Source organism: Gobius niger (genome assembly GCF_951799975.1).
Source record: "Gobius niger genome assembly, chromosome: 2".
In the NCBI taxonomy this organism is placed as follows: Eukaryota; Metazoa; Chordata; class Actinopteri; order Gobiiformes; family Gobiidae; genus Gobius; species Gobius niger.
The window spans coordinates 22132275-22158955 of record NC_136853.1 but is presented as its reverse complement, the minus strand read 5'-3'; the positions used below and the strand labels follow the sequence as shown (position 1 = coordinate 22158955).

At 40.7% G+C, this 26681-nt stretch overlaps 3 protein-coding genes across 12 annotated transcripts in view; 2 read left to right on the top strand and 1 right to left on the bottom strand.

The window, feature by feature from the left end:
- rapgef1b (Rap guanine nucleotide exchange factor (GEF) 1b) overlaps nt 1–16595 on the top strand; it is a 33987-nt gene extending 17392 nt beyond the window's left edge. The window contains exons 3-27 of one of the 10 annotated variants that reach the window (XM_079582800.1): nt 783–958; nt 2978–3134; nt 3220–3308; nt 3383–3541; nt 3737–3787; nt 4260–4374; nt 4442–4628; nt 4710–5231; nt 5616–5818; nt 7969–8130; nt 11279–11425; nt 11821–11913; nt 12634–12719; nt 12798–12903; nt 13570–13645; nt 13756–13843; nt 14016–14105; nt 14186–14371; nt 14440–14524; nt 14602–14696; nt 14782–14860; nt 14940–15041; nt 15115–15212; nt 15308–15436; nt 15526–16595. In XM_079582800.1, the coding sequence (XP_079438926.1) occupies nt 783–958; nt 2978–3134; nt 3220–3308; nt 3383–3541; nt 3737–3787; nt 4260–4374; nt 4442–4628; nt 4710–5231; nt 5616–5818; nt 7969–8130; nt 11279–11425; nt 11821–11913; nt 12634–12719; nt 12798–12903; nt 13570–13645; nt 13756–13843; nt 14016–14105; nt 14186–14371; nt 14440–14524; nt 14602–14696; nt 14782–14860; nt 14940–15041; nt 15115–15212; nt 15308–15436; nt 15526–15676 (3432 nt within the window). In that variant the 3' untranslated portion in view covers nt 15677–16595. Of the gene's footprint in view, nt 1–779; nt 959–2977; nt 3135–3219; nt 3309–3382; nt 3542–3736; nt 3788–4259; nt 4375–4441; nt 4629–4709; nt 5232–5615; nt 5819–7968; nt 8131–11278; nt 11426–11820; nt 11914–12633; nt 12720–12797; nt 12904–13569; nt 13646–13755; nt 13844–14015; nt 14106–14185; nt 14372–14439; nt 14525–14601; nt 14697–14781; nt 14861–14939; nt 15042–15114; nt 15213–15307; nt 15437–15525 lie in introns of all 10 variants that reach the window. The other 9 variants (XM_079582799.1, XM_079582798.1, XM_079582796.1 and 6 more) reach the window with 9 other exon arrangements.
- A 46-nt stretch (nt 16596–16641) lies between these two features.
- uck1 (uridine-cytidine kinase 1) lies at nt 16642–18485 on the bottom strand. The gene is made up of 7 exons (XM_079582808.1): nt 18311–18485; nt 17859–18018; nt 17695–17791; nt 17485–17627; nt 17322–17416; nt 17209–17257; nt 16642–17130 (listed from the first exon to the last, which is right to left on the bottom strand). Exons 1-7 carry the CDS (start codon nt 18398–18400, stop codon nt 16943–16945), a joined length of 822 nt encoding a protein of 273 aa, XP_079438934.1. The 5' UTR covers nt 18401–18485; the 3' UTR covers nt 16642–16942.
- Nucleotides 18486–21101: 2616 nt separating this feature from the next.
- Nucleotides 21102–26156, top strand: lrrc8aa (leucine rich repeat containing 8 VRAC subunit Aa). Its single transcript, XM_079582729.1, has 3 exons — nt 21102–21241; nt 22462–24586; nt 25199–26156. The coding sequence occupies exons 2-3, from the start codon at nt 22472–22474 to the stop codon at nt 25472–25474; spliced, it is 2391 nt and encodes a 796-aa protein (XP_079438855.1). The 5' UTR covers nt 21102–21241; nt 22462–22471; the 3' UTR covers nt 25475–26156.
- The last annotated feature ends 525 nt before the right edge of the window (nt 26157–26681 follow it).

Genomic DNA, 26681 nt, shown 5'->3' with positions numbered 1-26681 from the left:
ACCAAATATGTTTGTTTTATTTTATTTATTTATTTTTTTTCATCATTGTGGAGCAGCAGAGAAACACTTCACTAAACATTAAAGCTGCTCTAAGCGATCCCGTTTTGCCGGTCCGGCACCGATGCATTACCAATAAGCTCCTCTAGATGCGCCACCTTGTGTGCCACACACACACACACACACACACACCTCCCTCACCCGTTTATTAAAATAGATCCATGCCCTCACCTCACAGCACATCCCCAACACACCGCTCACCCCCAGTATGTCACAAACACAATTAATAACATCACGTTATTGTAAATGGCTTGACATCTACAGTAATCAACTAAACATCTTGACAACAGTACAACAAGCAAGATGAAATGAATTTTATGATGGTAGTGCTGAATTATACTGGCCATTTTTCCAAATGTCTTTAGACCTCTGAGATTGTAACTTCTGTTCAAGAAATGAGCCAAATCAAATTTACTTATTTATCTGTTAGGAACTTCATTTGTGCCAGTACGGGCCCAATAAAAACAGTTCCCTACATCCATACACATACAACACAATGTGCTATAATAAATACATTAAAAACAATACAGTTAAGAATATAGAAGGATAAATAACATCAAATCAATCAACCAAACAAACTATGTTTATAAAGCACTTTTCATACACAAATGCATCACTGAGAGCTTTAAAAGTATTCCTTATTATAGGCAATAGAGGTTTCTTGTTATTGTTGTTGAACTAATTTCACTTAATGCTGCTTTTTTTCGACTTTCTTTGTTCAGAAGGTCAGTCGCCTCGAAGAGCACGAAAAAGAGGTCGTCAGTGCACTACGTTACTTCAAGACCATTGTGGACAAAATGGTTGTTGAGAAGAAAGTGCTAGAGATGCTTCCAGGTTCAGCCAGCAAAGTACTCGAAGCCATCTTGCCCCTTGTTCAAGTGGAAGCCCGAATACAACATAGGTCAGTTTAATATTTCCCATGTTTATTTCACTCACTTTAGTACTTGTTTTATTCTGTTGGGTGTGCGTTGCTAAGTGTGTTTCTGCAGAAGTTTTCAATCTGCAGATGAACTAGACTAAACTATCGAGCTTGAGCAGTGTTTTTGCTTTTACTTCATTCCTCTCATTTTTGTCTCTTAACATTTCCGTTCTGTCAGAACAAGTTTAAGCTCATGAGTTGTCGACTGAACATTCAAGTACAAGCCTGAGCACTGATAATGTAACTGAGGATATCCTGTGTGTTTTGTTTGGATGACTGCCACTTTTTGCAGTTTACTGGAGCCGGAGGTTGTTGTGTTTTGACTGTAGTAACGAGCTGAAACTTTGGCTTTAGGCTGTGACAATGGTAGATGCCTCTGGTCATTCATCAGTGCAGACGAGAACAGGGAAGCCACAGCTGATGGAGTTCGTATCTACTCTGTGGTTTGTGGCCAATAATGGATTGTTGCTGCAATATTGAGAAGCAGCGGCCATCTGTGGGGATTTGACCCCGACCAGGAGTCAAAACCCTTTTGGTCATAGTTGGATTACCTCCACCTTCATCTTACATGTTTTGAAATTTAGTTTGCGCTTTTTTGTACAGCTCAGTAACATGGTAAAAGGATGGTTCACATGCACCCTCAGTCATGTTTCCTGATATATATTAGTTTAATTGTTTAGTTCATCATATCACCATGAAATTGCCATTTAGTCAACAATTGTTTTAAAGCTGAACTAAGTAAGTCATGCCCCGAGACGCCAGAAGCGCCACTACAGGTGTTGTAGCATGTTGCGTTTTTTTACTCATTAATTGTCCGTGAGAGTAAATACTACACTGACAGAAAAGACAAAGGGAGAGAGGGATATTGTATATTGTGCCACAACTCAATGACACAATGAAGCTAATTTTTTTTCACTCAAACTTGGCTGTAAACACAGCTAAAGTGGTGCTAGCCCGCAGTTAGCTTTGCCCGTTAGCCTGTTAGCTTCTTCTTCGTGATTCTTTTAGTGTGTATTTGTGGCTCCGACCCGATGCAGGAAATCTGCAATTGTGGTTTTCTGGCCAGAGTGAAAGGTGAAAGACCCCCCCAATCATCCCGTTAACACTTGTATTACCGCCAGAGGGACTATGAAAAGGATTTATTAATGTAAACAAGTTACTTAGTACAGCTTTAAATTATTTAAAGCAGAAACAACACTATTTCAAATGAAATGATCACATGCACAAACCAAGCAGTTTTAGTCAAAGCAAACCCGTAAACGCATTGAATAATTATGATGGTGAGTGAGTGATGGCGTCCTGAGGTAGGACTGTTTTTAAGATGTGAGTGAAATAATAATTGCTTCTCAGTGCATCATTTTGTATACATTTTACTTTTGTAAGTATGACATCAACCTGAGACTGTGGGTGGAAATGTTTTGCTCTAACCACATGACATCTTTTCCTGATCAAATAAAAAAAATCTTGCACATTGTAGTTTAGATTGAATTACAATTATGGAAACAAGTCAAAACATGTTATGATAACAAGAGCCATACTGTCAATTTTTAGCATAACATAGCTCTAAAGTCAGGAACCAGATACTTACTACTATTTCCATTTATTTAGCCCAGAACGGGACCATAACTTTACTCAATTCCTACTAACCGTGGGTCTGGGTTGTGTGGAGACAGATATCCCGGCACTGGAGATCAGATGGGGCATGTTAACACAGGCCTTTGCCCCTCCTTGAAATCATTTCTGTATTTAAAGTTCACTCTATTAGCAAATAACTTCAGTCCACTCATCATGCGTAATCTGCTGTTGACATAGATATTCTTAAACCCCGAATCTCAGAATGTAATACATTTGTTATGTAATCGTGTGTGTATTTCTATTTGTATGTGTGAGTGAATTTTGTACTTGATGTTGCACTTTGTCACCTTCTACTTCTGTTTCTTTTCTCATATTGTGTTTTGTTTTCCTGTGGATTCTAAAACTACTCTTTTATTGCTCCTACAGTACTGCACTGTCATCCTGCCACAACCGAGTCTACCAGAGTCTGGCAAATCTTATACGATGGGCAGACCAAGTAATGCTCGATGGTATAGACTTGGAAGACAAGGAAAATGTGGCTGCTGTCACCAGTGTTATCAAAGCTGTGTTAGACGGTGTAAAGGTATCTGGATGAGTATTGTCAACATTATTCTGTAGTGTTATTTTACTGTCAGTGACAGACGATTGAATGTCATGTCTCTTCAAAGGAATTGGTGAAGCTTACCATAGAGAAACAGGAACAGCCGTCTCCTACCACTCCTAACAAACCCATACCACCTGCTTCCTTGGCAGAGAAGTAAGAGAGAAGAGTTCACACTGGCCCTTGTGTGATGTTTTCATCTTTTTTCAATGAAACGTTTGTGTGTGCAGCAGTGTGTCAGCAGAGACACCCTCGCTAGACCAGGAGCAGGAACTATCTCCAAAAGTGACTCCAGCGTCTCCTCCTGCAGAGGCGTCTACGGATGGGCCTGATGAAGATGTAGCACCTCCAAAACCTCCTCTTCCAGAAGCCAAAATGGCAGAGCTCAGGTGAGAAAGATCCAGCATTATGATTGGACTTTAATATTCTTAGGTTCTACTCTTTCCGATGTCCGTTGACATTTCTATATAAATCTGCTTTTGTCTATGGGAATGGTACACCGTAGTTTCAGCAAAACATATTTTTCTCTTTCTGCTGTTTTTCATTTGTTTTATTTTTGGGTCCTTTTTGGATTCTGGGAACAGAGCACAGTTGAGTGCTGATGCTGGCCAAAGAAGACCTTGCCAAAAGGAGAAGTATGTTGGCTAGTTGGATTGTCTGTTTCCATTTTAACACCCAACCCCTGAGCTCCATTTCAAGCCTGTTGATTGGATGTGTTTTGGTGTGCATGGCTGCATTGTCTCAAGTGTTTCCGCCCAGGTATTTCCTGAAGAAGACATCCAATCAGACGGCCATCCAGTGCATGACTTTGTGCCCTAGTTATGCTGTTATTTTTGATGAATCCCACATTGTGGCCTTGTTTGTTTTAATCTTCTGTCCATATTTAACATAACAACAGGGCAGCTTTATGTCATATAAGGCTAACATGATGCCCCTTTAACTTTGTCTCTCTGTTCACCAGAGTGGATGATGATAATAATGCATATATACATACTTTAGTGTGTGCATACATGTCAAAGATAGTATTTTTAATTGCTTGCCTTGGGCATTAATGGTTCTGAATAAATGTTCATTAAGTTTAATTTGGCTAATTTGTTGTTTTAATAGTCCTCCACCAGCTTTACCGCCTAAAAAGCGCCAGTCGGCCCCGTCACCGACACGAGTGGCAGTGGTGGCTCCCATGAGCCGAGGGTCCAGTCTACCATGCAGTGTTCATAAGCAGGTGAGAGTTTGCTTCATTTCTAATGCCAAAAACCCCAAGGATCATACTCTAAAGTGAGTTTGTGCAGCAGCAGGACTATGAGCAGGAGTTCCCTCACAGGAGATTCTCAGGTGGGAGTCAGTCGTATGGTGGGGACTCCCCGCGCCTGTCTCCATGCAGCAGTATGGGGAAACTCAGCAAGTCTGATGAACAGCTGTCCTCCATGGAGCAGGACAGTGGTCAGTGCTCGCGCAACACTAGCTGTGAAACTCTTGGTAAGCCATCTATACATCTATAAACCAAGTTAAGGATTTAACAGATCTTTCACAACGAGTATGTGTTTGTTTTTGTTTTAGACAACGCAGAAAACTATGATCCCGATTACGACTTCCTCCATCAGGACTTGTCAAATGGAGAAAACCTGCCCCCAATCCCAGTGGGAGGGTGTCTCAGCCCCCTCCCGGAATCTCATAGTGAATCCTCTTCCCCAGTGCCTGGACAGCACCCTTCGCATCCTCGCTTCAGTGCACCTCCACTTCAGCACCCACCGGAATACTGGACCCCACAACCAAATCAGACCAACCCTTTGCAGTCATCTCGCATTAGTGCGCCCCCTGCACTGCCCCAAAAGAAGAGGCGAAGCACTCAGTCGGGCTTTTTAGATGGCGGGTCTCGGGTGCTATATGAACGCTATCCTTCTCAATATGACAACCTGTCAGAAGAGGAGCTGCACCCCACGCCACCTTTCCCCCTCTTTACACCCATCTCACCAATGCCCCAGTCAAATGGAGGTGTCTTTGTTGCTCAATATATGGCTGGTGAGAATGCGGACATGCCTGGCAGCCCACCTCCTTTGCCAGAGAAGAAAAGCCGACACAGTAAGTGAGAGTCATAGGGTTTTGTGCAACATGACAAATTTAATGTATGAAAATAGGAGTTTAAATATATAACAGAATCAAACATGGGACTACACCCAAACTTCCTTTTAAATTATTCCATTTTAAGTGCAGACAGAGACAGGAAGTGATACTACAATGGGTCCAGCCATAGGGTTAGGGAGGGCAGCATGGGTCTCTTCCTAACACGCCCTTTTCACCGCTTACTACTGGGCTACTGTAGTAGGTCAATTCATAAAGCCATTGCTTTCCATTTTTATTCATCACACATTATGGCTAAATATACAGACTTAAAATTTGCTCTAATTCATGGGAAACGGTACAACACTAATTAAATGTTTACCTTATCTTTTCTTCTTTTGTTAGTTCTCCAGTACATGCAGTTTGTTGAAGACTACTCTGAACCACAGCCCTCTGTATTCTACCAAATGCCACAAAGCGAAAGCATCTATGAACAGCGTAATAAGCGCTTTCAGGAAGTCTACGGCTTCAATGACTCCTTCAGCAGCACCGACTCTGTCCATGAGCCCATTCAACCTCCCGCACTTCCCCCGAAGCAGAGGCAACTGGTAAGAAGTTATTGTACAATTGTGTTATCCCCAAATTTAGGCTTATTGGGGGGTTTCATTGTGTTTCCTCAACACCTTTCAATTAAGCTCAGGGTTCAGCTTAGATGAGCCTTGTTACATGCATTAGACCACATTAGATCCAGATTCATATAATTTAAATCAGAGCAGCAAGTGTGTAATTGTTCTGGGGTTTTGCACAGCTAACTAACACAGCTGTCCCATGTATGTTTCATGCTTATACGTAGCTCATTTGTTCCCTAGACGGGCGACAACTTGGGTGAGCATTATGGAAACACAATAACATATCTAACTGTAACTTTTCTATTGCAATTGCATTCACATTTAGTTTGCTGTGCAAATTTAAACATTTCTAGAAACACTGATGAACGATGTCAATCAATGCCACATACAAATACTGAACGCGGGAAACATTAGTACGATTCCGCTGCTGGCACAGGGGCCTGACTGCTGTTCCCCTGGATTTTTTTTACCAGGTTCCCCAAGCATAGCTCAGTGTACCATCGCAGATTCTCCTTAGACATAGGGTTTAAGGTGTCTGAAAGGAGAGGCAGGTGAGTTAGAAAGCGGAGTGTGGAGGAAGGTAGTAAAACCTCCACCCAGAGGTTTCCCTCAATATCACACGGCTGCAGTAGCTCCTCCAGAAGCGAACACATGCGACTGATTGCAAGGTTTGATGAAAAAGGCTGGTTAGGGATTAAGATTTTTTTATTTATTTTTAAGATATCTTGAAGTACCATATTCCTGGTTCTGCTGATCCCCAACGTTTAGACAGGGAGATCAGCAGGACTTTTGTCGGTAAATGGGAGGTTATGATTAATAAGAGAGTGATGTTTGACCGCTCTCATTTACATTTTATTTAAAGCTCTTCGATATCCTGCTGCATTTAATTGGTGGCTTTATGAGTTTCCTCACAGGTGATTATAGACTTTAGGACCAGTTACGAGTCTTAAAGTAGGACATATGACACCTTTGACACATTCTTTGCTAAAACATAGTTATATTTAAGATTTTGCTAAAGATTGTACCCAGCTTTTTTTAGATTGCCCATTTTTGTGTCATTTATAGTTTCACTTCCTTATTGGACACTGACAGGAAGTGACATAGATGAAGGTTTTTAAACTGTTGCCGTGCTAAGTCAATGGGAAATGAGTCAAACTGCTATGAAACTTCACCTTTATCTGTCACTTCCTGTGAGCAGCTTGAAAATTCAAATAAAAATAACTTTTCTGCCAAACATTTCTTCTTCATTGTAATGGAATGATAATTATTACTTACAACAGATGTTATCCATCTAAACAAGTCATATTTTCAAAAGCATCAAAACCTGTCATTATGCACTTTAAAGGTATCTTACCTCTTGAATCATGACATTTATAGGTAACGTGAAATAAGTGAAATTTAAAATCCAAGGGGCTTTATTCCACAAAGAATCAAACGACCTCTGCACGGTAACCCCTGAAGAGCGTGACATGAGAGTAGTTATCAAATATGGCTTATAATCCATTTGTAGTGTGGAGGGGGAATAGAGGACGATCTAAAATCTTGCCTTGGACACCAACTGAACCAGGGCCACCGCTGAGAGTCCTGCTTATCTGTGCAACTGCAAAGCCTAATCTTGCAGCATGTTTTGGATTTGATGAAATGGTGACCCAACAAATGAGCCCCTTTTAAACCAGCTTTACTTACTTTTCTGAGTTGACTTGAATTAAAAAAAAAAAAAAAAAAGAACTTACTGTCCTGTTACTAACGTGCTATATTCTGTAGTTGATGGAAAAAAGATATATTTACTTGATTTACTATTTAGCTTAAAAGTGCGTAAGATCCAAAATGGCAACATGACATCATTTAACTAGTCTGATGAACTTTACTTTGTCCTGTTTTAAAAGGACGCTTTTTTTCATGTATGATTTATTCAATCCAAACTTCTTTAACTAAAATAAACTCTGCTAAATCTTAACATACCCCTGTTTTAACTATGTTGATACAGTACTTCCCCTTCTGATCTGAAATCTGTTCTAATCGACTCCTTTTAGTGTAATCACCTTTCACTTTTAATCTTCTCTTAATAACCCTAATGACTTTATTTTCTACTGGTCTTTTTTTCCTCCCTATCCTTTTTGTCTTCTCAGGCCTCTCACTCCTCCTCCCCTTCTTCCTCCTCTTCCTCCTCTCTGTCCTGCCACCTCCAGCCGTCTCTCGCGGCCATGGAGGAGACAGGCTCTGGGCTGGGCCTCAGCATGTCTGTCTCTAACTCATACCTGATTGGCCAGGCATCTCTGACCACGCCCACGGTGAGTCCCATTGCCCATGAGTGGTTCATGTGTGGCCTGGGTGCTGTGTGTTCCAAATGGGTCGGCTTCTTCTCAGTATTACCCACAATAGCCCGCTCACCTCGCCCAGATGTGCTGGAGATTTGGTTGCCGTTTGTTTACTCACCTTCATGACCCATACTTGTGTGCTTTAGCTGTGTGAGTTGACTTTGCTTCTAATCCAGTCTGCTGTGGTTTTGTTCTGCCTAAAAACCACACCACGTCACATTTTACCCAGTAAGCAGAGTTAAACACAAGCCTTTAAATCGTTTTGGGTGTTTTTGTTTGTGAATAATACTTTGAAAAAAGATGCATCTTTACTGTGAGCAGGCTCACCTCTCCTCATAACTTTGCTGGAAGCAGGACATCGCCTCTTTTTGATGGAGGTGCTGCTGCTTTGCTTTGATAATAGGTGTTAGATGTGTTTGGTCCTCTTCCAAATGTTTATTTTGATTACCCAATTTCAAATAACAATGTTGTAGGCATGGAGAAATACAATTATTGTGGTTTATCTTCATATTGGTTGATCTAAAGGCAAATTGAAATTGTTTTATTAAAACATCAAACTATTGGCATCATTTCCCTAATTTTCTTTAATTGTATTGCTTTTGGTGCACCTTATAATTAGTTAGTTTGGCCGTGTTTGGGTTGGGCCAGGTGCCATATGGACTATTGTAGTTCTATTTATGGACTGTTGGGGGAGCCCTTAAGGATGTGGACCTGGGTTTAGGTCCAACAGTTTTTTGACTGTAATAAACTGTGGGCATTAGTACCTATGTGGAAGCTGGACCATATTAAACATATCTATAACACCATCCTGTAAGTCTGCACATTCCATTCATTCTCACGCAAACGCAAGCACACTAGTCAAGCTTGAACCCAGGCTGCTTACTGTGGCAAGTGAACCTCAAAAAGCTGATGAGATGGGCTATGTTTTTAATCACAAAGCTTAATCACAGTTAGTCCTACATTGTTGGCACCTAATCACCACATTATCATAAGGAGCACTATTGGATTGCTCGTTTGCACAATTATTCTTAGTGGCATTAATATGTTGAAATTAAGATGCACCCATTTTAACCCTCAGTTTGTTCTGGAGCCGGCGCCGCTGGGTTGTTGTATCATTGTTTGACATTTCGTCGCCATTGTTGTGGCTTGAAGCTAGAACTGAACATGATGTCATTCTTTACATGTTGTTTAAGAAAGCTGTATATGTGAGAATATCAATTGTGAATATGTAAAGGCTTCTCTACACTTCTGCTTATATATGAAATGTTTTTGAACATCCTTTTGTCAACTTCCTTAAACCCAACCTTAAAAAGTTAATGCCAAAATGGGTTTCAGGCTATGATTTGACAATGACCTTTTGTTTGCTGCTTATGGGACTTGAGCTGTTGGCCAAAAAAGACACGAGGTGTAGGAGTCGGTTTGAAGTCCCTCAGGAGATCTTTGGAGGAATGCAGCCCCAGATGGACATGATGGAAAACACATTTCTCTGCTGCTTATCCTCCTTCCATTGCTCCATCATCACATCTACGCTTTGTGGCTGTTATAAAAATTATTGCAACAGAGTTCGGGATCTAATGTTGTGAATTGTTACCATAGAAATCCACCATTTTAGGGGGAATTGCAGAAAACAGCTGTTATCTGCCGAGTCACTACGGGCCATTACAACTAACTCTCTGTAGTGGCTTTTATTTGAACAACACCTCCAATATTTTGAATAATCTCCATTGTTTTTTTGTTTTAATTACCGTTAGTAATTAGCCTGGCTAACACCAGACTAAAATCACAAGTGATATTTAGTCTGGGGACCACCAATTCATTTTTTCGTAGGAGAGGTGCGATACGAAAGAAAAAAAAAAAAGTCTCATGCGTCTGCACGTAGCCATGGCCAATCGTATCATCGTATGAGATGACGTATGACGTACCCGCTGTAAACTTTTGAACTAAATTATTTAGAACAAGGTCTAAAGCTTGATCAAAAAATACCATCGTGTCTGCTGCTGTCACGTTGGATCCGTAAATAAACTTTTTTTTTATTATCCGTAAATAAACTTTTTTATTTTTTTTAATTTTTTTATTAAGCAATGTATAGTACAGTAGTACAGTAGTGTAAATAAACTACAAGCTTCCATATATCGAATAGCGCGTCATCGTCTTGCCGTCCCTCCTCGCTCTGTGATTGGTTCCCAAATCCACCGGAGATTTCGGCCATGGTCCCCAGGCTGTTGTGCAGTTCGAAATAATTCGAGCGCACACAGCAGCATGGTGTTAGCCAGGTTAGTTAGTAATGGTGCTTTGGCTATATTTTGGGCTCCCCCTGTGTAATATTTTCTATTTGTTCTGACCATCAGGCAGTGGCCGTTTTGTTGTAGTTTACAGTTGATAAATGGATGGGAACGGTTCAATAAGTCAGTCATAGTGAGAAAGGGGTTTGTCCTCACCAAGCCGTAAAACCCAAACCTCTCGGTGCACCCACATGCCTGTCCTTTTTCTGTGGAATGTTTGCATTCCTCAGCTCCTTGGGGCATGTGTTTTCTGAGGATGTCATAGAAGAGGAAAAGCATGCGGGGAAGGCAGTTTTGCATAGATTGGAAAGAGAAAGAATAAGGCAGCAATAAATTATGCTTTTGTAATTTCCTCTTCTTATGAACATTTATTCAAGAAAAAGGGAAGTTCGCTTTTTCCCGTGGATTCTGCCTGTTGGTGCATGAATACATTGTGTGCAGTGTGTTGATCAGGGATCTGTCTGAGCTGCTGGTATGTTGAAACAGCAGGTATGTGCTACATGTTGCTACAGGTTAACGGTACCTCACTGGCCCTTCTGACATTCATCTTCCCAATTACTCGTACATGTTTCCTGCCAAATCATCTCCCAGGTCATATTTTTACATGGTCATTGTTGCATCTATAATTTGGTCATCTTGTGCTTTCTTGCTGTCGGTGTTTGTGTTGCAAGTAAAGGGTTCAGTGCTTTACATGCCGAGGTGCATCATTTCTTAGTCCAGGATTAACTGAGTGTGAAACATTTTGCGACTGTCCACTCTCACTCTCTTCTCTGTTTTAACCTTCTGCTACCTTGACATAGCCTTTCTCTTCTTTTCTTCCTGCTTTTCACCAATCACAGAGCTCGGACCAGGTTGCCTTGGCCAATGCCACCTGCCTGGATGGCAGCGGGGGCGGACCCAACAGTTCACTGACTGGCTCAGTGGGCTCTATGGCTGTCTGTCTTCCCTCTGAGTCTTCTCTCACTGATTCTCTCCACACCTCTGCGGTGAGCTAACAAATGGACAGACAGCTCATATTCAGTAGATGGTTTCAGAGAATGAATGTGAGCGTCTTCTGTCCGGATATTTCATCTTATTACAGATTAAAGCTCCGTACCACTACTCTGATAATATAGTGAGCCATTCTTTAGCCTCTGTCCTAAACTGCCCACGTATTGTTTGCTGTCTGATGACTACCCCTACAGGACTCCTGGTAGAGAACTTTGCGCTGCATGTTGCTTTGCTGCTACTTAAAAAAAAAAACATTGCACTTTAGTACCCCCTGGTGGTCTTTCAAACACCGTTAGCTTCGGACTTGGTCACACAGACCCACCCATAGAAAACACCATTCCCCTCTCCGCTCCTTATGCTCTCGGCTTGTGTCCCTCCTCTCTTCCTGTAGAGCGAGAGTGCGAACGACGAGGGTGGAGAGGGGGAGTACGTCAACTTGTACTCATCCAGCCAAGCCAATGGGGAGCTGCCTCTCTCCCACAGAGTAAGTAGGAGAATGCCATCAGTGAAAGGTCAATTCCATTTGCACATCACTTCAGGACATGAATCAGTGTAAAGGGGAAAAATAAAACGTTTATTGTTCAGAGGTCGACACTATTGATTCATATCCTGAACTGTTCACTCTGAAATGGATTTGAAATGGAAAGAAACCTGACAACATGAACTCGATTCTGGTTTGCTTGTGAAGAGGCTTTGGTGCTTTGATGGGTGTTTTCCTTACACGTGTGTGTGTGTTTGTGTGTTCTTCCTCCTTGGCTGGCAACTTCTCTCTCCACTTATCATAAACAACAACCTCATAACACTGCTCCACCCTAACAGCTGACATTTTGGAAATCCCAATAGGTACTAAATGGTTTGCAGGCTGTAGCTTCTCCTCAGAATATTCTTCATAACTGCTATGTGTTTTTGTTATAGTGTTGTCTAATGTGGAAACACTCTGTGGGATCTGTTAATCTCGTGGAAACTAAATGTGTGCTGGTCCTATGATTGTGTGATTGTGTTTGTCATTTTTACTTGGTGTCTCTGGGTTTTTTCAGTCATCTGTCAAAGTTACGTGTCACCGTCTTCTATTAATACTCGTCAGCCTAACAATAACATTTCATAATATGTTGCTAAACATCATTGTCATTGCTTATAACCAATTCCCGATGATGATGCGTGTATCCATGTATGGTGACATTCAAATGTTCTTCTTCCTTATCAGGAAACAATTGTTGCTGAAGATGAACTTCAAGATCCAACCCCTCAAATCACTGCTACCAATAGCAAAGAGGCTATAGACAAAGCAAGGTAAGAGCCACAATGTTTAAATCTAACCAGAATTGTTTTAAAGTGAGCTGCCTCAGTTGAATCTGTCTATGATTACAGGAGACCAAAGTCTGCAGATACAGCGGAGAGTGATGAGGAAGATGTTGACGAGTTGTCTCTTATTGACCACAAAGAGATTATGAACAGGATAACTCTAAAACAAGAGGTGACTTCTGAAAAAAAGATCTGTTGTGAAGCCCATTGTTAGTCTTTGATTGTCTTCAGTGATCATGTTTCGTACAACAGTTACTGATCTCTACAGATGCAAACTATATACAACTTATCAGTAATTGCTCGTTGCTAATAAAAAGATATCCTCCTAGTTTTCTTCACTGGGTTAGCTGGAGTGAGACGTTTTTCCTCACTGTGAAAATGAAGGTGCTGTACTATTGATCACAGTTCATTTGACACATTCATCATCAGCCCACTGTTGCTAAAGTTGTCATCTGAGCTTGGTTTAGAAAGGAGGACATTGCGCCTGTCATCCTAGAGGCTTCCTCAGTTCTACAATTATTCTGGTTTACAAAGAAATACTTGAGAAACCTTTGCTAAACATTTCCTGACAATTAAGAGTCTAAACAAAAAGATAGACTTACCCTTTTTTGTTTTGGAATCTGCTGATTTTTGTCTTTCAAACAAACTCCCTCTGAAGCACCGACTAAACGTGCAAAACCCACATCGGTCGACCTCTATTAGATACATTTCTATGGTTGAAACCTTTACCCCAAAAATCCATATCAGTCGGGCCCTAGTGTGTATGTGTTTGACAGGTGAGAAGGTAATGTTTTATCTATATGTATTCTCTTCTTGTTTTATATTGTTGTTCTGTCAGAATGATGATGGCCCTGATGTACGAGCTGGATCAGGGGATATCCTATTAGTCCATGCCACAGAAACAGACCGAAAAGGTAAACTACAACAAGCGGCAATAACTCTGCAGTTGTTGTAGCTCTGTGGGTTTGACTTTTACTTAACTGACACAATCACAACACTAATTACAAGCATGATTACTTGACAGATCTGGTGTTGTACTGTGAAGCATTTCTGACGACGTACAGGACGTTCATTATCCCAGAAGACCTCATTAAGAAGCTACACTACAGATATCCTTTACTGAATGTAGCTCCGCTGTGTCTGTTATTGTTCATCAAGAATCTGTGTGTGATGCCTTCAAACACAATTGGGTGACACGTTTTTTTATATTGTGCGGTTGCTTTGGAAACATTTTGTCACATTATGTTTGTTGTTGCATTGTTTTTCTTAACAACGCTGCACATACACAAGGTTTTGCCACAGTCCAGACACATTCAAGAAGAGGGTCAGCAAGAATACCTTCTTTGTTTTGGTCAGAGTGGTGGATGAGCTTTGGTCAGTTCTGGGGAAACCTTTTTAGAAAATGCTAATTCTTCTGTGAATACACATCTCATTGTCTTATAATTTACCTTTAGTCTTGTGGAGATGACAGAAGACATCCTCAAACAGCTAATGGACCTTGTATTCACTTTGGTGTGTAACGGCGAGCTTAGTCTTGCTCGTGTCCTACGCAAGAACATCCTGGATAAAGTGGAACAGAAAAAGTTGCTCCGCTACACAAATTCCTTGAAACCCCTCTCTGCACGGGGTGTTTCTGCCAGGTACTGATGGTTCTCTTTGAAGTGTGCATCTCGTGAACATGGCAGTTAAATAATGTGTGTTTTGTTAGGCCTGGTACCTTGCATGACTTCCGCAGTCATGAAATAGCCGACCAGCTGACTCTACTGGACGCTGAACTTTTCTACAAAATTGAAGTAATTACCATTTTTATTTGGCTTTTTCAGTTCTCCACTTGGCTATATTTTAAAGTTTTTATTTTTCATACTTTCAGATTCCAGAAGTACTACTATGGGCCAAAGAACAAAATGAGGAGAAGAGTCCAAACTTGACACAGTTCACAGAGCACTTTAACAATATGAGTTACTGGTAAGTCACATCGGTAAATGTATATTTTTTTAAATTACAAAATAATCTTCATTTTTCAAGTCTATAAAAAACTATGTTCTTGTAGGGTTCGCTCTTTGATAATTCAACAGGAGAAACCTCAAGACAGAGAGAAGTTGCTTCTTAAGTTCATAAAAATAATGAAGGTTTGTCACAGAGATTATAATGTTTTGTGTATTGCTTGTTTTGGATTCATTGCTATAATGCCTTTTATATTTATTATAGCATTTAAGAAAATTGAACAATTTCAACTCATATTTGGCAATACTGTCTGCACTGGACTCTGCCCCAATAAGGAGGTTAGAGTGGCAGAAGCAGACTTCTGAGGTCAGAGATGTTTGAAATTATATGCATATTTTACTGACATTGACAGTCTAATTAACAATTTCTTACTTCTTAGGGATTGGAGGAATATTGCACATTGATTGACAGCTCCTCCTCCTTTAGAGCGTACAGAGCGGCTCTTGCCGAAGTGGAGCCTCCATGCATCCCGTACTTGTGAGCCACTTAATAATACATTCAAACCGATAAGAACCTCCCACTATTGTTTCTATTATGTTGCACGATTCATTAAAACACACTTTGTCCTACAGGGGTCTTATTCTACAGGACCTCACATTTGTGCATCTGGGAAACCCTGACCTCATTGAAGGAAAAGTCAACTTTTCTAAACGCTGGCAACAGTTTAACATATTGGATAGCATGCGTCGCTTCCAGCAAGTGTAGGTCTACTTCTGAGGAACAATGATGTTGGTGATGCCAGATTTATTTTTAAATTGCCTCTTGTTAAAGATTTATCTCTTGTTTCCAGGCATTATGAGCTGAAACGAAACGAAGATATTGTGTGTTTCTTCAATGACTTCAGCGACCACCTGGCAGAAGAGGCACTATGGGAGCTGTCACTTAAAATAAAACCTAGGAACATTGCTAGACGCAAGACGGATCGTGAGGAAAAGACCTAGGCCCAGTAGGCCTCTTTTCTGAGGCTTCAAGAATGACCTCCAACTGTGCTTTATGACACTATTTCCACTTTACTACAGACTGAAAGAAAGGAGAATGAATGCTCTATACTTGGGCTGTGGGAGACACTTTTTGGGTGAAAAACGGCTGAAGTGTTTACAAGGAGCCCCGCTGCTGTCGGAGAATAATCTGGGATTACTGCAGCTCTTCTGTTTGGACAATGAGACTATATGATGAAATGGGAAGAAGACGCAGGGAAAAACTGTGTGAATAACCAGTTCACTTACTGGGATCTCGATTTGAGAGTGGAGCACTCTGGAGTGCGTGAGCTTGTGGTGAATGGCCCATTACGTTGCACCCCCCCCCTTCATATTATGTGCCATTTGTTGGTCATCTTCTGCAGCCTAACACTTCTTCCTCAAACAGCAGAGCGGCTCAAGCATTACTTACTTTAAACTGTTGCAAGCTTGGGCATCTGCTAAAGCTAGAGAGGAACTGAACTTGAAGAAAGGATGACCTTTAGAGACTGGAAATGAGGAGTTTGTTTTGGAACATTTTGTCAAAAATCATGTATGGTTATAATATATGTATTATATACAGTTCTCCTTTTGTTTATAAAAGGATGTTTGTGTTAATGAGAAGAGCTTAGCTTCTCGTGAGTGCCATACATAGGCTATGTGCACTAAAAAAGCAAAAAACTATCAATTACAAAAGACGCTGTGATCTATGTACATCATACTCAATCATTGTGTGCCGTGCAAAAGTAGAGAATCGTCAGGCGATCACAATATGGTGCAGGTTTTGTCTGAGTGGAAGTGTGACAGAAGTCCATAGTGACTTGTGTGCTTGTCAATCCAAAATGTTCTATAGTAACCCATTTCAACTCATTTTTGAATAATGGTCAAAATTACACATCAACCTTAATAAAACAAATCTTTCTTTATGTTGTTTTAACATTGCCTTGTAAATGGACGACCCACTTGAACTTTGTGCCATGCAGGCCAAGTGGAGAGCTACTGTCGGAATTTATACAAAGAAACGTAAAAATCAGTAACATTTAGTCAAACCAAAACAGTTGAATAGGAAGACTGCTATGAATACAAATTCATACTTGACATTACTCGTAATTAAAATGTACATCAGGATGGGATATAATTAGTTTGTTGAAAGATGGTATAGTTGTTTAACCAATCTGCAGTAGTCGTTATTAGTAGTCAAGTTACAGTGTAACGCATGTCTAGGGACTCATGCTTTAACACAACCGTTTTTCAGTGTGGTCTGCTGGTAGGTTCTAGCAGGATCCTCTTCCCTGGTGGACTGGCAAGGCCGTTCTGTAGATTGCCCTGCTCCGAAATCGCCCTCTTGAAGCCTCGGCTGCCGATAGATGTACGTTGCCATTTGCAGATGTCACCATTCAAAATATCTTGGATGTGCTGGACAATCAGGTTAATTGCCACTGTAACGTGGGAATTAAAAACATTATTGCTCATTGCAGTGGGGAAAAGTGTGACTAAAAAAATGAAAGGTAACACACCCATGTTATCGACGCCTCTTGGAATAATGACGTCTGCATATTTTTTTGTCTGGAAGGGAACATGAATATAGTGAACAACATACGTGAACAAGATTCTCCATCTTAATACATACAGGAAGACAGAACTCCTCAAACGCAGGCTTGACAAATGTTGTGTACTGAGTGAGAATCTGCTCCAGGTCTCTTCCTCGGTTCACATCTCGTAAAACTGAAGGGAAAAAGACACTAAAGTTTAAGCAGACTTTAATACAATGAATTGGTTGTAGATGGCTATACCTCTTCGGGACAATCGTACATCTGAATCAGTGTCTACAAAGAGCTTCATATGGAACATGTCCCTCACTTTCAGCGGGTAAAAGACAAGGATACCCTCAAACAGGACAACATCAGCTGGATAAAAGGTAATGCTTTCTGGAAGTCTGCAATCATACACAGAATTACAACAGAACATGCAAGGAGTGGAGTGGACGGGCTGCTGGGGCATACCTGGAGTGAGTAACAAAGTCATATGTTGGAACTTCAACTACTCTGCCCTCCACAATATCTCGCAATGTTTGGTACATCAATTCATTATCAAAGGCCTCTGAAAAAGCACAAATAAAAAAATTAATTCAGTGATCAATAGCGATTTGTGTGACTTGCTCGCTCACCTGGATGATCAAAGTTGTACTGTCCTCTGAGAGCCTTCGCTTTCTGCTCAGGTGTCAGTATTTTGTAGAAACTGTCCTGGCTTATAATGGCAACCTTTCTCTGGTGGTGGTCCACCTTATTCTGACCCAAAAGCTCCATAATTTTGGCACAGACTGTTGACTAGGAATAAACAAAAACATTATCTGAATGGGAAATGATGCATGTCACCAAAACTAAAAACTTAATGGTTTTTTTAAGCGTTTTAGTAGCTTGTGTGCGCGTATTTTTAGCATCAGCTGGGCTACATCTTACATTATGTTTCCCTCACATAATATCATTTTAAATATAAACCCGTAAGAAATGGGCGTGGCGCATTTGACAGCTTGGATAAAACTGACTGTAAACCATCAGCTAGCTGGCCATGTTGCACAGCTGATACATGTTCAACGAAATGCATGACTTCATGGACTACCTTGCCGCTCGCGGTTCCCCCGCTGACCCCGATCAGGAATGGACGATGCCGCGGCTTTTCCGGCTCGTCTAATATTTCAAAAGCAGCCATATCACTAAAGGCAAAAATACATAAATTCTTCACGGCTAGAAACGTCTTGTAGCATAATAAATACACATGTGATCTCGCGAGAACAACCAAGATGGCGCTCGATAGTCACAAGAAAATAAACAAGGGCTTTATTCTTGACATTATACAAATATACTATCATACAAATTCATTATACAAATATATTAAACAGATATATTACTTTAGAAATATTTTATACAAATATATTGTTTTAGAAATATATTATACAAATATATTATAAAAATATATTACACAAATATATGATATACAAATATATTATTCAAATATATTATTCAAATATATTATTCAAATATATTATTCAATTAAATTATTCAAATAAATGATATACAAATATATTACTATACAAATATATAAATGGTGGGACTTTTTATCGAGTTAATTATGGCTTCAAAGGCCACACTTCAAAGGCAATAGCAGTTTGATTTATTTTGTCCTTCCCCAAGACCTTGGAGAATGATCTACAAACAGGTTTATGCTTAATTGTGTAAATATACAAGTTCGACAGTAAAAATGTTGTTGGCTTTTTGAGTGTTTCTCCCTGAGCAACGTCTTGCAGGAAAAAGACTTAAGACTAAAGCTCTCATTTATTTCCATGTAAAATGTTATTTTAATTAATAATACCACAAGAGAATGCTCGGTTTTACGATCTTGCTGTATTTTCTTATTGCTTCTCAGCCGCACGTTGTTATTTGGTTTCATCAACAACTTCCAGGACCGCGTTGCCTTCAATCCTTTTCACTGTCTCACCCTTTGCAGCAAGGATTTCCTCAATATTCCTAAAGAAAAGAAAACACGCTTTATTTTTATTCAGTTAAGTTATGCAATACATGACTAAGCCTTGCACCTTTATCTGGAATAAGAAGGATAAGTAGGTACATGTGTGGAAGGTGCAAGAAGGACATGTCACCATCAGCGTCACTTATTTGATCAGTTAGGTGAGATTTCCATTTCTGTTGATGTTTAGAGGGGCAATATTTGGGAGGATTCATCCATTTTTTCCATCCATTGCACCAGTCCAAAAGTGTTCCTATAACCACTGACTCGCAAATCAAGAACGGATATTAAAGCAAAGGAAAATGTAAGCACTCTTCTTAACAGTGTCACATTTTCCAAAATAATTCAACTCAACTGCTGCAGCCAAATCATGACACTGGGCCCTTTTGCATGAACAGGGTAATGAAAGAGATTCACTTTATTCAATAATGAAGAGAAACAGTTCTTCTCCAGTCTTGGAGGTTTGTGAACTGATGGCACTGGGAGGAACATTAATGTAGCACAAGGGCGCACAACAATAGACTATGAAAACACCTATGATTGATTGCTATTTAAGGGTGAGATCCCTTTATCATTTGGGATATAAATCAAGAAGACAAACCTTTTTCCCGCGAGGTCAGAGAACCAGGCAAGGTTATCAGCAATAATATGGTGATTTTTGCACCCAGGGCAGGTTACAATCACCACTCCTTGATGGTAAGCCTGCTTTGATATTTTCTCAGTGGATCTGGTGGAGCAAACCTGGAATCCAGTGAAATAAAACAGGATGTTGTAGTTTCATTGTGCGTAACGCGGAATAAATCACTAGAAAACGGTACCTTGCATGTGTAAACAAGATGATAATGTGTTGATTTGACTTTTCCAACGACGTCATTACCTTCATTTGAACATGTGAAGGCCCTGAAGTTTAATTTAGGTACACAGTTCTTGATTCCTAATAAGACACCTGGAATCCGCGCTCTTTGAGAAGAGACATGCTGTTCTGTTGTTGTCGGTGTCGGCGTGATATTGAACAGGCAAGTCCTCTGACTAAGAGCAGAAACGGAGCGGAAAATCCTCAATAAGGAAGTGAACTTGTGGCTGTCCCGTGAGCTCAAAACAACTGCACGAAGCATTTGAAAAGTTTAAGATTTCTTCAAGCGATGGGCAAATGAAGCAGATGAGGTAAACACGTCTTTGAACCTTTAACCAGGAAGTGGATTGTGAAGCGTGGCGTGACGTCATCAAAGCTTCAGGAACTAGTGGTCTTCATGAAAAAACAAAACAAAAACAAAACTGATTAAAAAAAAATGGTATTCATGTATTCTATCTTATATTTACGTTTATTAAAGACAATAAAAAAAATAAAAAATAAAATACAGTATTAGTTATGAGGTCACCGGTCGCACGTCAACACTCAACATGGAAAAAATTATCAATATCATCTAAAAAATGCAGCAAAAAGCAGCACCAAGGAAAATTTCCACAACACAAATGCATCACAAACGCTTGACATATACTTTAATATAAATCAGCGTGCCGTCAGGGGGTAGTTCGTAGTTACGGTTACAATCGATTATAACTGATGCGACGTTGGTAAAAACTCTGAAGGGAGGGTTCACAGAAGGATCAGAATAGTCCGTTATTGTTGACTTTTTGAAGGGGACTTTTTTTTTTTTAACACAATTTGATGAACATACTAAACTAAATCCGTATTTGCTTCTATAATTTAAAGAAAAAAGAAAAAAGAAAAGAAAAGAAAAGAAAAAAAAATACTAAACTAAATCCAGTAGGTGGCGGTAATGCGCTATCAAAGATGCCAAGCGCCGTTTAACTCCACCGTAGAAGAAGAAGAAGGCCTACACTCTCCAATACAGTAGGTGGCGTCAAAACTCAAGTCCCGTCTCCGCCAAACAGAAAGAAAAAAGCAGATGATTCTAATCAGTGGGGCCTCAATCCCGTTTTTCAGATTTAACAACCCTAAAAACGTGAAAGAAATGTGTACGCTGAGGGTGGAGAAGGCGATAGACACCAACTGTAACAAACCTGGTAAGTCTTTCTACATTCTACACAATTAAACAGTTTACAAATGTGATTGTGCTGCGAAAGCGTCCAACTTGACCCGAGGACGAGAGACAGACAGCGGTGTTTTCCCTCGAGCACCGACGGGGAAAAGTGCCGTGGAAAACCCAACTTTCACTGAAAAGGTTTGCTGCAGGGCTCTGAATGTTCAACCATGACAACAACAATCCTTTCCCACACGTTTTTGAGGGAATAATCAGTGTCAAACTAGTCATTCCGTGATATTAGCAAGGAATACATCTAGTTATTTATTTTTAAAGTTTTTCTGCTTCAGTTTATTACAAGTTAATACACCCTGCACTCAGTTTTATGTGACGAGGCCAAACAGCAGATGGACATTTCCTTTTGTTGTTCCTATAAAATCCTTCATATGCAACTCTCATTACTTCACAGCTCTGTGGTGAGGTTCAGGAAGCAACAAGATGCTGATCTGACATAGTGGTTGCCATTTGGCCCACAAGACTTAATCTCTGCATGTTCCCTTTAAACTGATTTGTGCTTTGATGAAGTGGTATCCATCGCAATGTGTTGTCACTGAATCCTAAGGGATGTTTTGTCCACCTCTCATCATGTTGAAATGCTCAGTGAATCATCTCTATTGAGCTGGTGCTGCACATTTAGTGTCACTGAATGTAAGACGGAGGTGTTTACGTGGCAGATTCCAGAGCATTCTGGTTTAAACAAGATGAAGCAAAGTGTGTTTGATAGCACTTACACAGATGTCATGTATATCAGACCATCGGAAAAGCAAATGTGCTGAAAGTTATATTTAACTATTGATCCCAACCCTTACTTTGTTAATCAGTAGTTACAGGGTTTGCTTTTTACTTTTGGTGTGATGGGTAAAGGGACATACACCATTTGATTGTCTCAGTAGTTTTTTTTTTTGCCACATTCTCCAACATTATATCCTGATTCCTATACTCTCAATATTCAAGAGAAAACTGTTTGTGTTCTGCCAAACAGCTGATCAAATTAAAACCTGAATCAGAACATGGCAGAGGTCAAAACATCAGACGGGCTTTTTCTATTTGTATTTTTCTGTATTGTAGAATTGTGTGTGTGCTTCTGTGTTATTACTCACATATTACTAATTCATCTGACCCAATCCATCCAAGCAAAGCCCCCTCCGTGTACGATCGTGAACAAATTGGGATTTATTTGTGTCTCTTTTCATTTCCCCTCAGATAAACCATCATGATACCCATCACAGAACTGCGGTACTTTGCAGACACCCAGCCAACATACCGCATACTAAAGCCATGGTGGGACGTTTTCACCGACTACATCTCGATCGTCATGCTGATGATCGCGGTGTTCGGTGGGACACTGCAGGTCACACAGGACAAGATGATTTGCCTGCCTTGCAAGTGGGTGAGCAATGCTACCTGTGAGCCACGGCCAGTGCAGAATGTCACCATCCCTTATGCACTGGAGCCTAAAGGCATTCAGTATGACCTTGACCGCCATCAGTATAACTATGTTGATGCTGTCTGCTATGAGAACAAACTGCACTGGTTTGCCAAATATTTCCCTTATCTGGTGCTGCTCCACACTCTTATCTTCCTCGCCTGCAGTAACTTTTGGTTCAAATTCCCCCGCACAAGCTCAAAACTTGAGCACTTTGTTTCTATACTCCTCAAGTGCTTTGATTCCCCTTGGACAACAAGAGCTTTGTCTGAAACGGTGGTTGAGGAGCGTGACCCTAAGCCTCCAGGCAAAATGAATGGCTCCATGGATAAGAAGTCTAGCATCAGTGAAGATGTTGAGGCCAGCGTGCCCATGCTCCAGCGAACAAAGTCCAGGATTGAACAGGGAATCGTAGACCGTTCGGACACTGCGGTGTTAGACAAGAAGGAGGGCGAGCAGGCGAAGGCGCTTTTTGAGAAGGTGAAGAAGTTTAGGATCCATGTTGAGGAGGGCGATATAGTTTACCGTCTCTACATACGACAGACGATCATCAAAGTCATAAAGTTCATCCTCATCATTTCTTATACTGCTTACTACGTCCAGAATATCAAGTTCAATGTGATGTGCAATGTAATGACCATGCAGAAGCTCACAGGCTATGGCGTGTTCTACTGCGCCCACCCGTTAGCGACGCTTTTTAAGATTCTGGCTTGCTTTTACATCAGTTTAGTGGTTGTCTATGGTTTGATCTGCATGTATACACTTTGCTGGATGCTCAGTCGATCTCTGAAAAGATACTCATTTGAGTCAATTCGCGAGGAAAGCAGTTACAGCGACATACCCGATGTTAAGAATGATTTTGCCTTCATGTTGCACATGATCGATCAGTATGACCCTTTGTATTCCAAGCGCTTTGCAGTTTTCCTTTCCGAGGTGAGCGAGAACAAGCTAAGACAACTCAACCTGAACAACGAGTGGACTCTGGAGAAGCTCCGGCAGCGTATCACCAAGAACTCCCAGGAGAAGCTTGAGCTGCATCTGTTCATGCTCAGTGGCATCCCGGACACAGTATTCGATCTGGTCGAGCTTGAAGTGCTCAAACTGGAGCTAATACCAGACGTTACTATTCCTCCAATCATCGCACAGCTTTCAAACTTGAGAGAGATGTGGCTGTATCACACACCTGCAAAAATTGAGGCCCCGGCTCTGGCATTTTTGAGGGAGAACCTTAAGTCTCTCCATATAAAGTTCACAGATATCAAAGAGATCCCGTTGTGGATATATAGTTTGAAGAACCTCTGTGAGCTGCACCTCACCGGCAACCTCAGCGCCGATAACAATCGCTTTATCATCATCGATGGCCTTCGTGAACTCAAGCGGCTCAAAGTGCTGCGTTTGAAGAGTAATCTGACTAAACTCCCCCAGGTGGTGACAGACGTTGGGGTACATCTTCAGAAGCTCTCCATCAACAACGAGGGAACCAAGCTCATGGTTCTCAACAGTCTCAAGAAAATGGTCAACCTCTCGGAGCTGGAGCTGGTTCGCTGCGATCTCGAACGCATCCCGCACTCCATTTTTAGTTTGCACAACCTGCAGGAGATTGACCTGAAGGACAATAACCTGAAGACCATAGAGGAGATCATCAGCTTTCAGCACTTGCACCGACTAGTGTGCCTCAAGCTGTGGTATAACCAGATTGCGTACATCCCCATGCAGATTGGTACACTCACTAACCTGGAGAGGCTGTATCTCAATAGGAACAAGATTGAAAAAATCCCCAGTCAACTCTTTTTCTGTCGCAAGCTTCGATTCCTGGACCTGAGTCACAACAACCTGACGAGCATCCCAGCAGACGTTGGCTTCCTCCAGAACTTGCAGTACTTTGCTGTAACTGCAAACAGAGTGAGTAACCAGCACTGGTCATTTCCTCTTGTATTGGACAATTCAATACATCATGATTATTTTACTCGTTGATTAAACTTTTTAATGTAAACAAATAAATATGGTTCATGAGATGTTTAAAAAATGAACGCTTAAGTCCTCAGTACCATTTATACAAATCGTTTATATTTTAATTCTCAAAATATAAACTCAAAACAATGAATAGGATTAGCTGAGGACCTGTTGGTTAAAATGTATGACACCCATAATGGAGATTGACCATAGATTTAATGAAAGTAACTGTACAACCGTAATTTCTTATTTTGTTTTGACCGGTATGCTTTTTAACTTCAGTGATAATACATGATATTTATTTAATGGCATCTACAATTAGGGGACAGTGGGTAAAACATGCTGTTGCAGTGTTGGGGAAGACACCGTGCCTAGATGTGTGTGAGCGAGTGGTTTGGTGCCGCAGATTGGCCGCCTCATTTCTGTCAGTCTAACCCAAGCCAACTGTGGCTATTTGTAACTTACCACAACTTACCGCATGAATGATGCCGTGTGTGTATATAAAATAAAATTAGTATTATTTATTGTTAATATGCAATTCTGACCACTTTTTTTTTTCAGATTGAGTGTTTGCCTCCAGAGTTATTCCAGTGCAAGAAGCTGCGCACTCTGAACCTCGGAAACAACTGCTTGCAGACTCTTCCATCGCGTTTCGGGGAGCTGACCAGCCTCACTCAGCTGGAGCTGAGGGGGAATCGACTGGAGTGCCTGCCTGTGGAGCTGGGGGAGTGTCGGCTTCTGAAGCGGAGTGGCCTGGTTGTGGAGGAAGATCTCTTTAATACTTTGCCATCAGAAGTCAAAGAGCAGCTCTGGAGAGCTGATAAGGAGCAGGTCTGAGCTCAAATACAGTGGAATGCTTTTTGACTGCTGGAGGACTGACGTGGAAACAACAAGCAAGCTGCAAATGACCAACGTATGGCTTCAGAAAAGTAGTTTTGTGCAGTTTCTATTCACGCTGCCTCGGAATCCGAATCTCAAATGTTACTGTAATCTCTCCATAATGAAAATTATAATTGAAAAGAAACTCTTAACCAAACCAGTTCATGAGAGACAATCTAAGTTGCTAATTTTCTATTAATCTAATCATGCACTACTTGAAATGGTATTTTTAGCAATACTTTGCAATTATCATGAAACACCTGTTCATGCTAGGTCTCTTTCTCGCCGCCTTCAAAGTGACTCAACCACAAACGTATGCCTTAATCTGACACTTACATGAAACTATACCAATGGAAATCTACCTGTGGAAATGCATGGGAACAACACTCCAAAACAAGTCTTCAGCAGAAATCTGGACACTCCTTATATGTCTCATAGAACGACTGATGATAAATTAAACAGCGTTTTGCATGGTAAATGATATACTATAACTGTTCACTCAACATTGTTAACTTTTTTTTACCTCTGGGTACAGAGACTTTATGCCTTGTAATCATCCGCAGACCTCACGTTTTAGGATGTGAATCAGATACTCCTGCCGGTAGTTACAACTTTCCGACAGGAAGTGGCACATGAGCCTCATTCAAGCCAGATCAGTCAGGATTGTGGAAACGCGTTGTGACGCCAGGACGTTTGATGCTTGACAAAAGCGAGTCCAAAGCAGATGTGATAATGATTGATATAAGTTGTTTTAAAAGAACTTTTAAAGCTGCAGAGAAAAACTACTAAAACAATTTTCTCATAAAATAGTGAGCCATAAATGGATGTATTTGGTGCATTTTCAGCGATCGACCAAAAGCAAATAAATGCACAGGTAACAGTGAATGAGCTCCACCCTCGGAAAAACTTCGACATAATCTGCTCAACATGAACTCAAAAGCATCACTGGTCATGCAGGATACTTGGTCAATGTTTTTGTTTTTTATTGCCTTTTTGTATTGAACACCTCTATTCAGAAATGTTTATGACCTTTCTTCAGCATACAGCACTTCTTACTTTACCATAGTATGTCTTGTAATGAACAGGGTCAAGGATTTTTGAAAGACTGTTGTACAAATTTTACTGATTGTCTTAAAATGAAAGCAAGCTTGCACAGTACCAATGA

Bases quoted from the DNA above. Each gene is read 5' to 3' on its own strand.
- uck1 (XM_079582808.1), bottom strand. From the start codon at position 18,400: ATGGCTGCTTTTGAAATATTAGACGAGCCGGAAAAGCCGCGGCATCGT. The intron at 18,019-18,310 runs GTAGTCCATGAA...GTTTATTCCTAG, and splicing joins GGGGAACCGCGAGCGGCAAG to TCAACAGTCTGTGCCAAAAT. The intron at 17,258-17,321 runs GTATGTATTAAG...GTTCCCTTCCAG, and splicing joins TTGAGGAGTTCTGTCTTCCT to ACAAAAAAATATGCAGACGT.
- lrrc8aa (XM_079582729.1), top strand. From the start codon at position 22,472: ATGATACCCATCACAGAACTGCGGTACTTTGCAGACACCCAGCCAACA. The intron at 24,587-25,198 runs GTGAGTAACCAG...TTTTTTTTTCAG, and splicing joins TTGCTGTAACTGCAAACAGA to ATTGAGTGTTTGCCTCCAGA.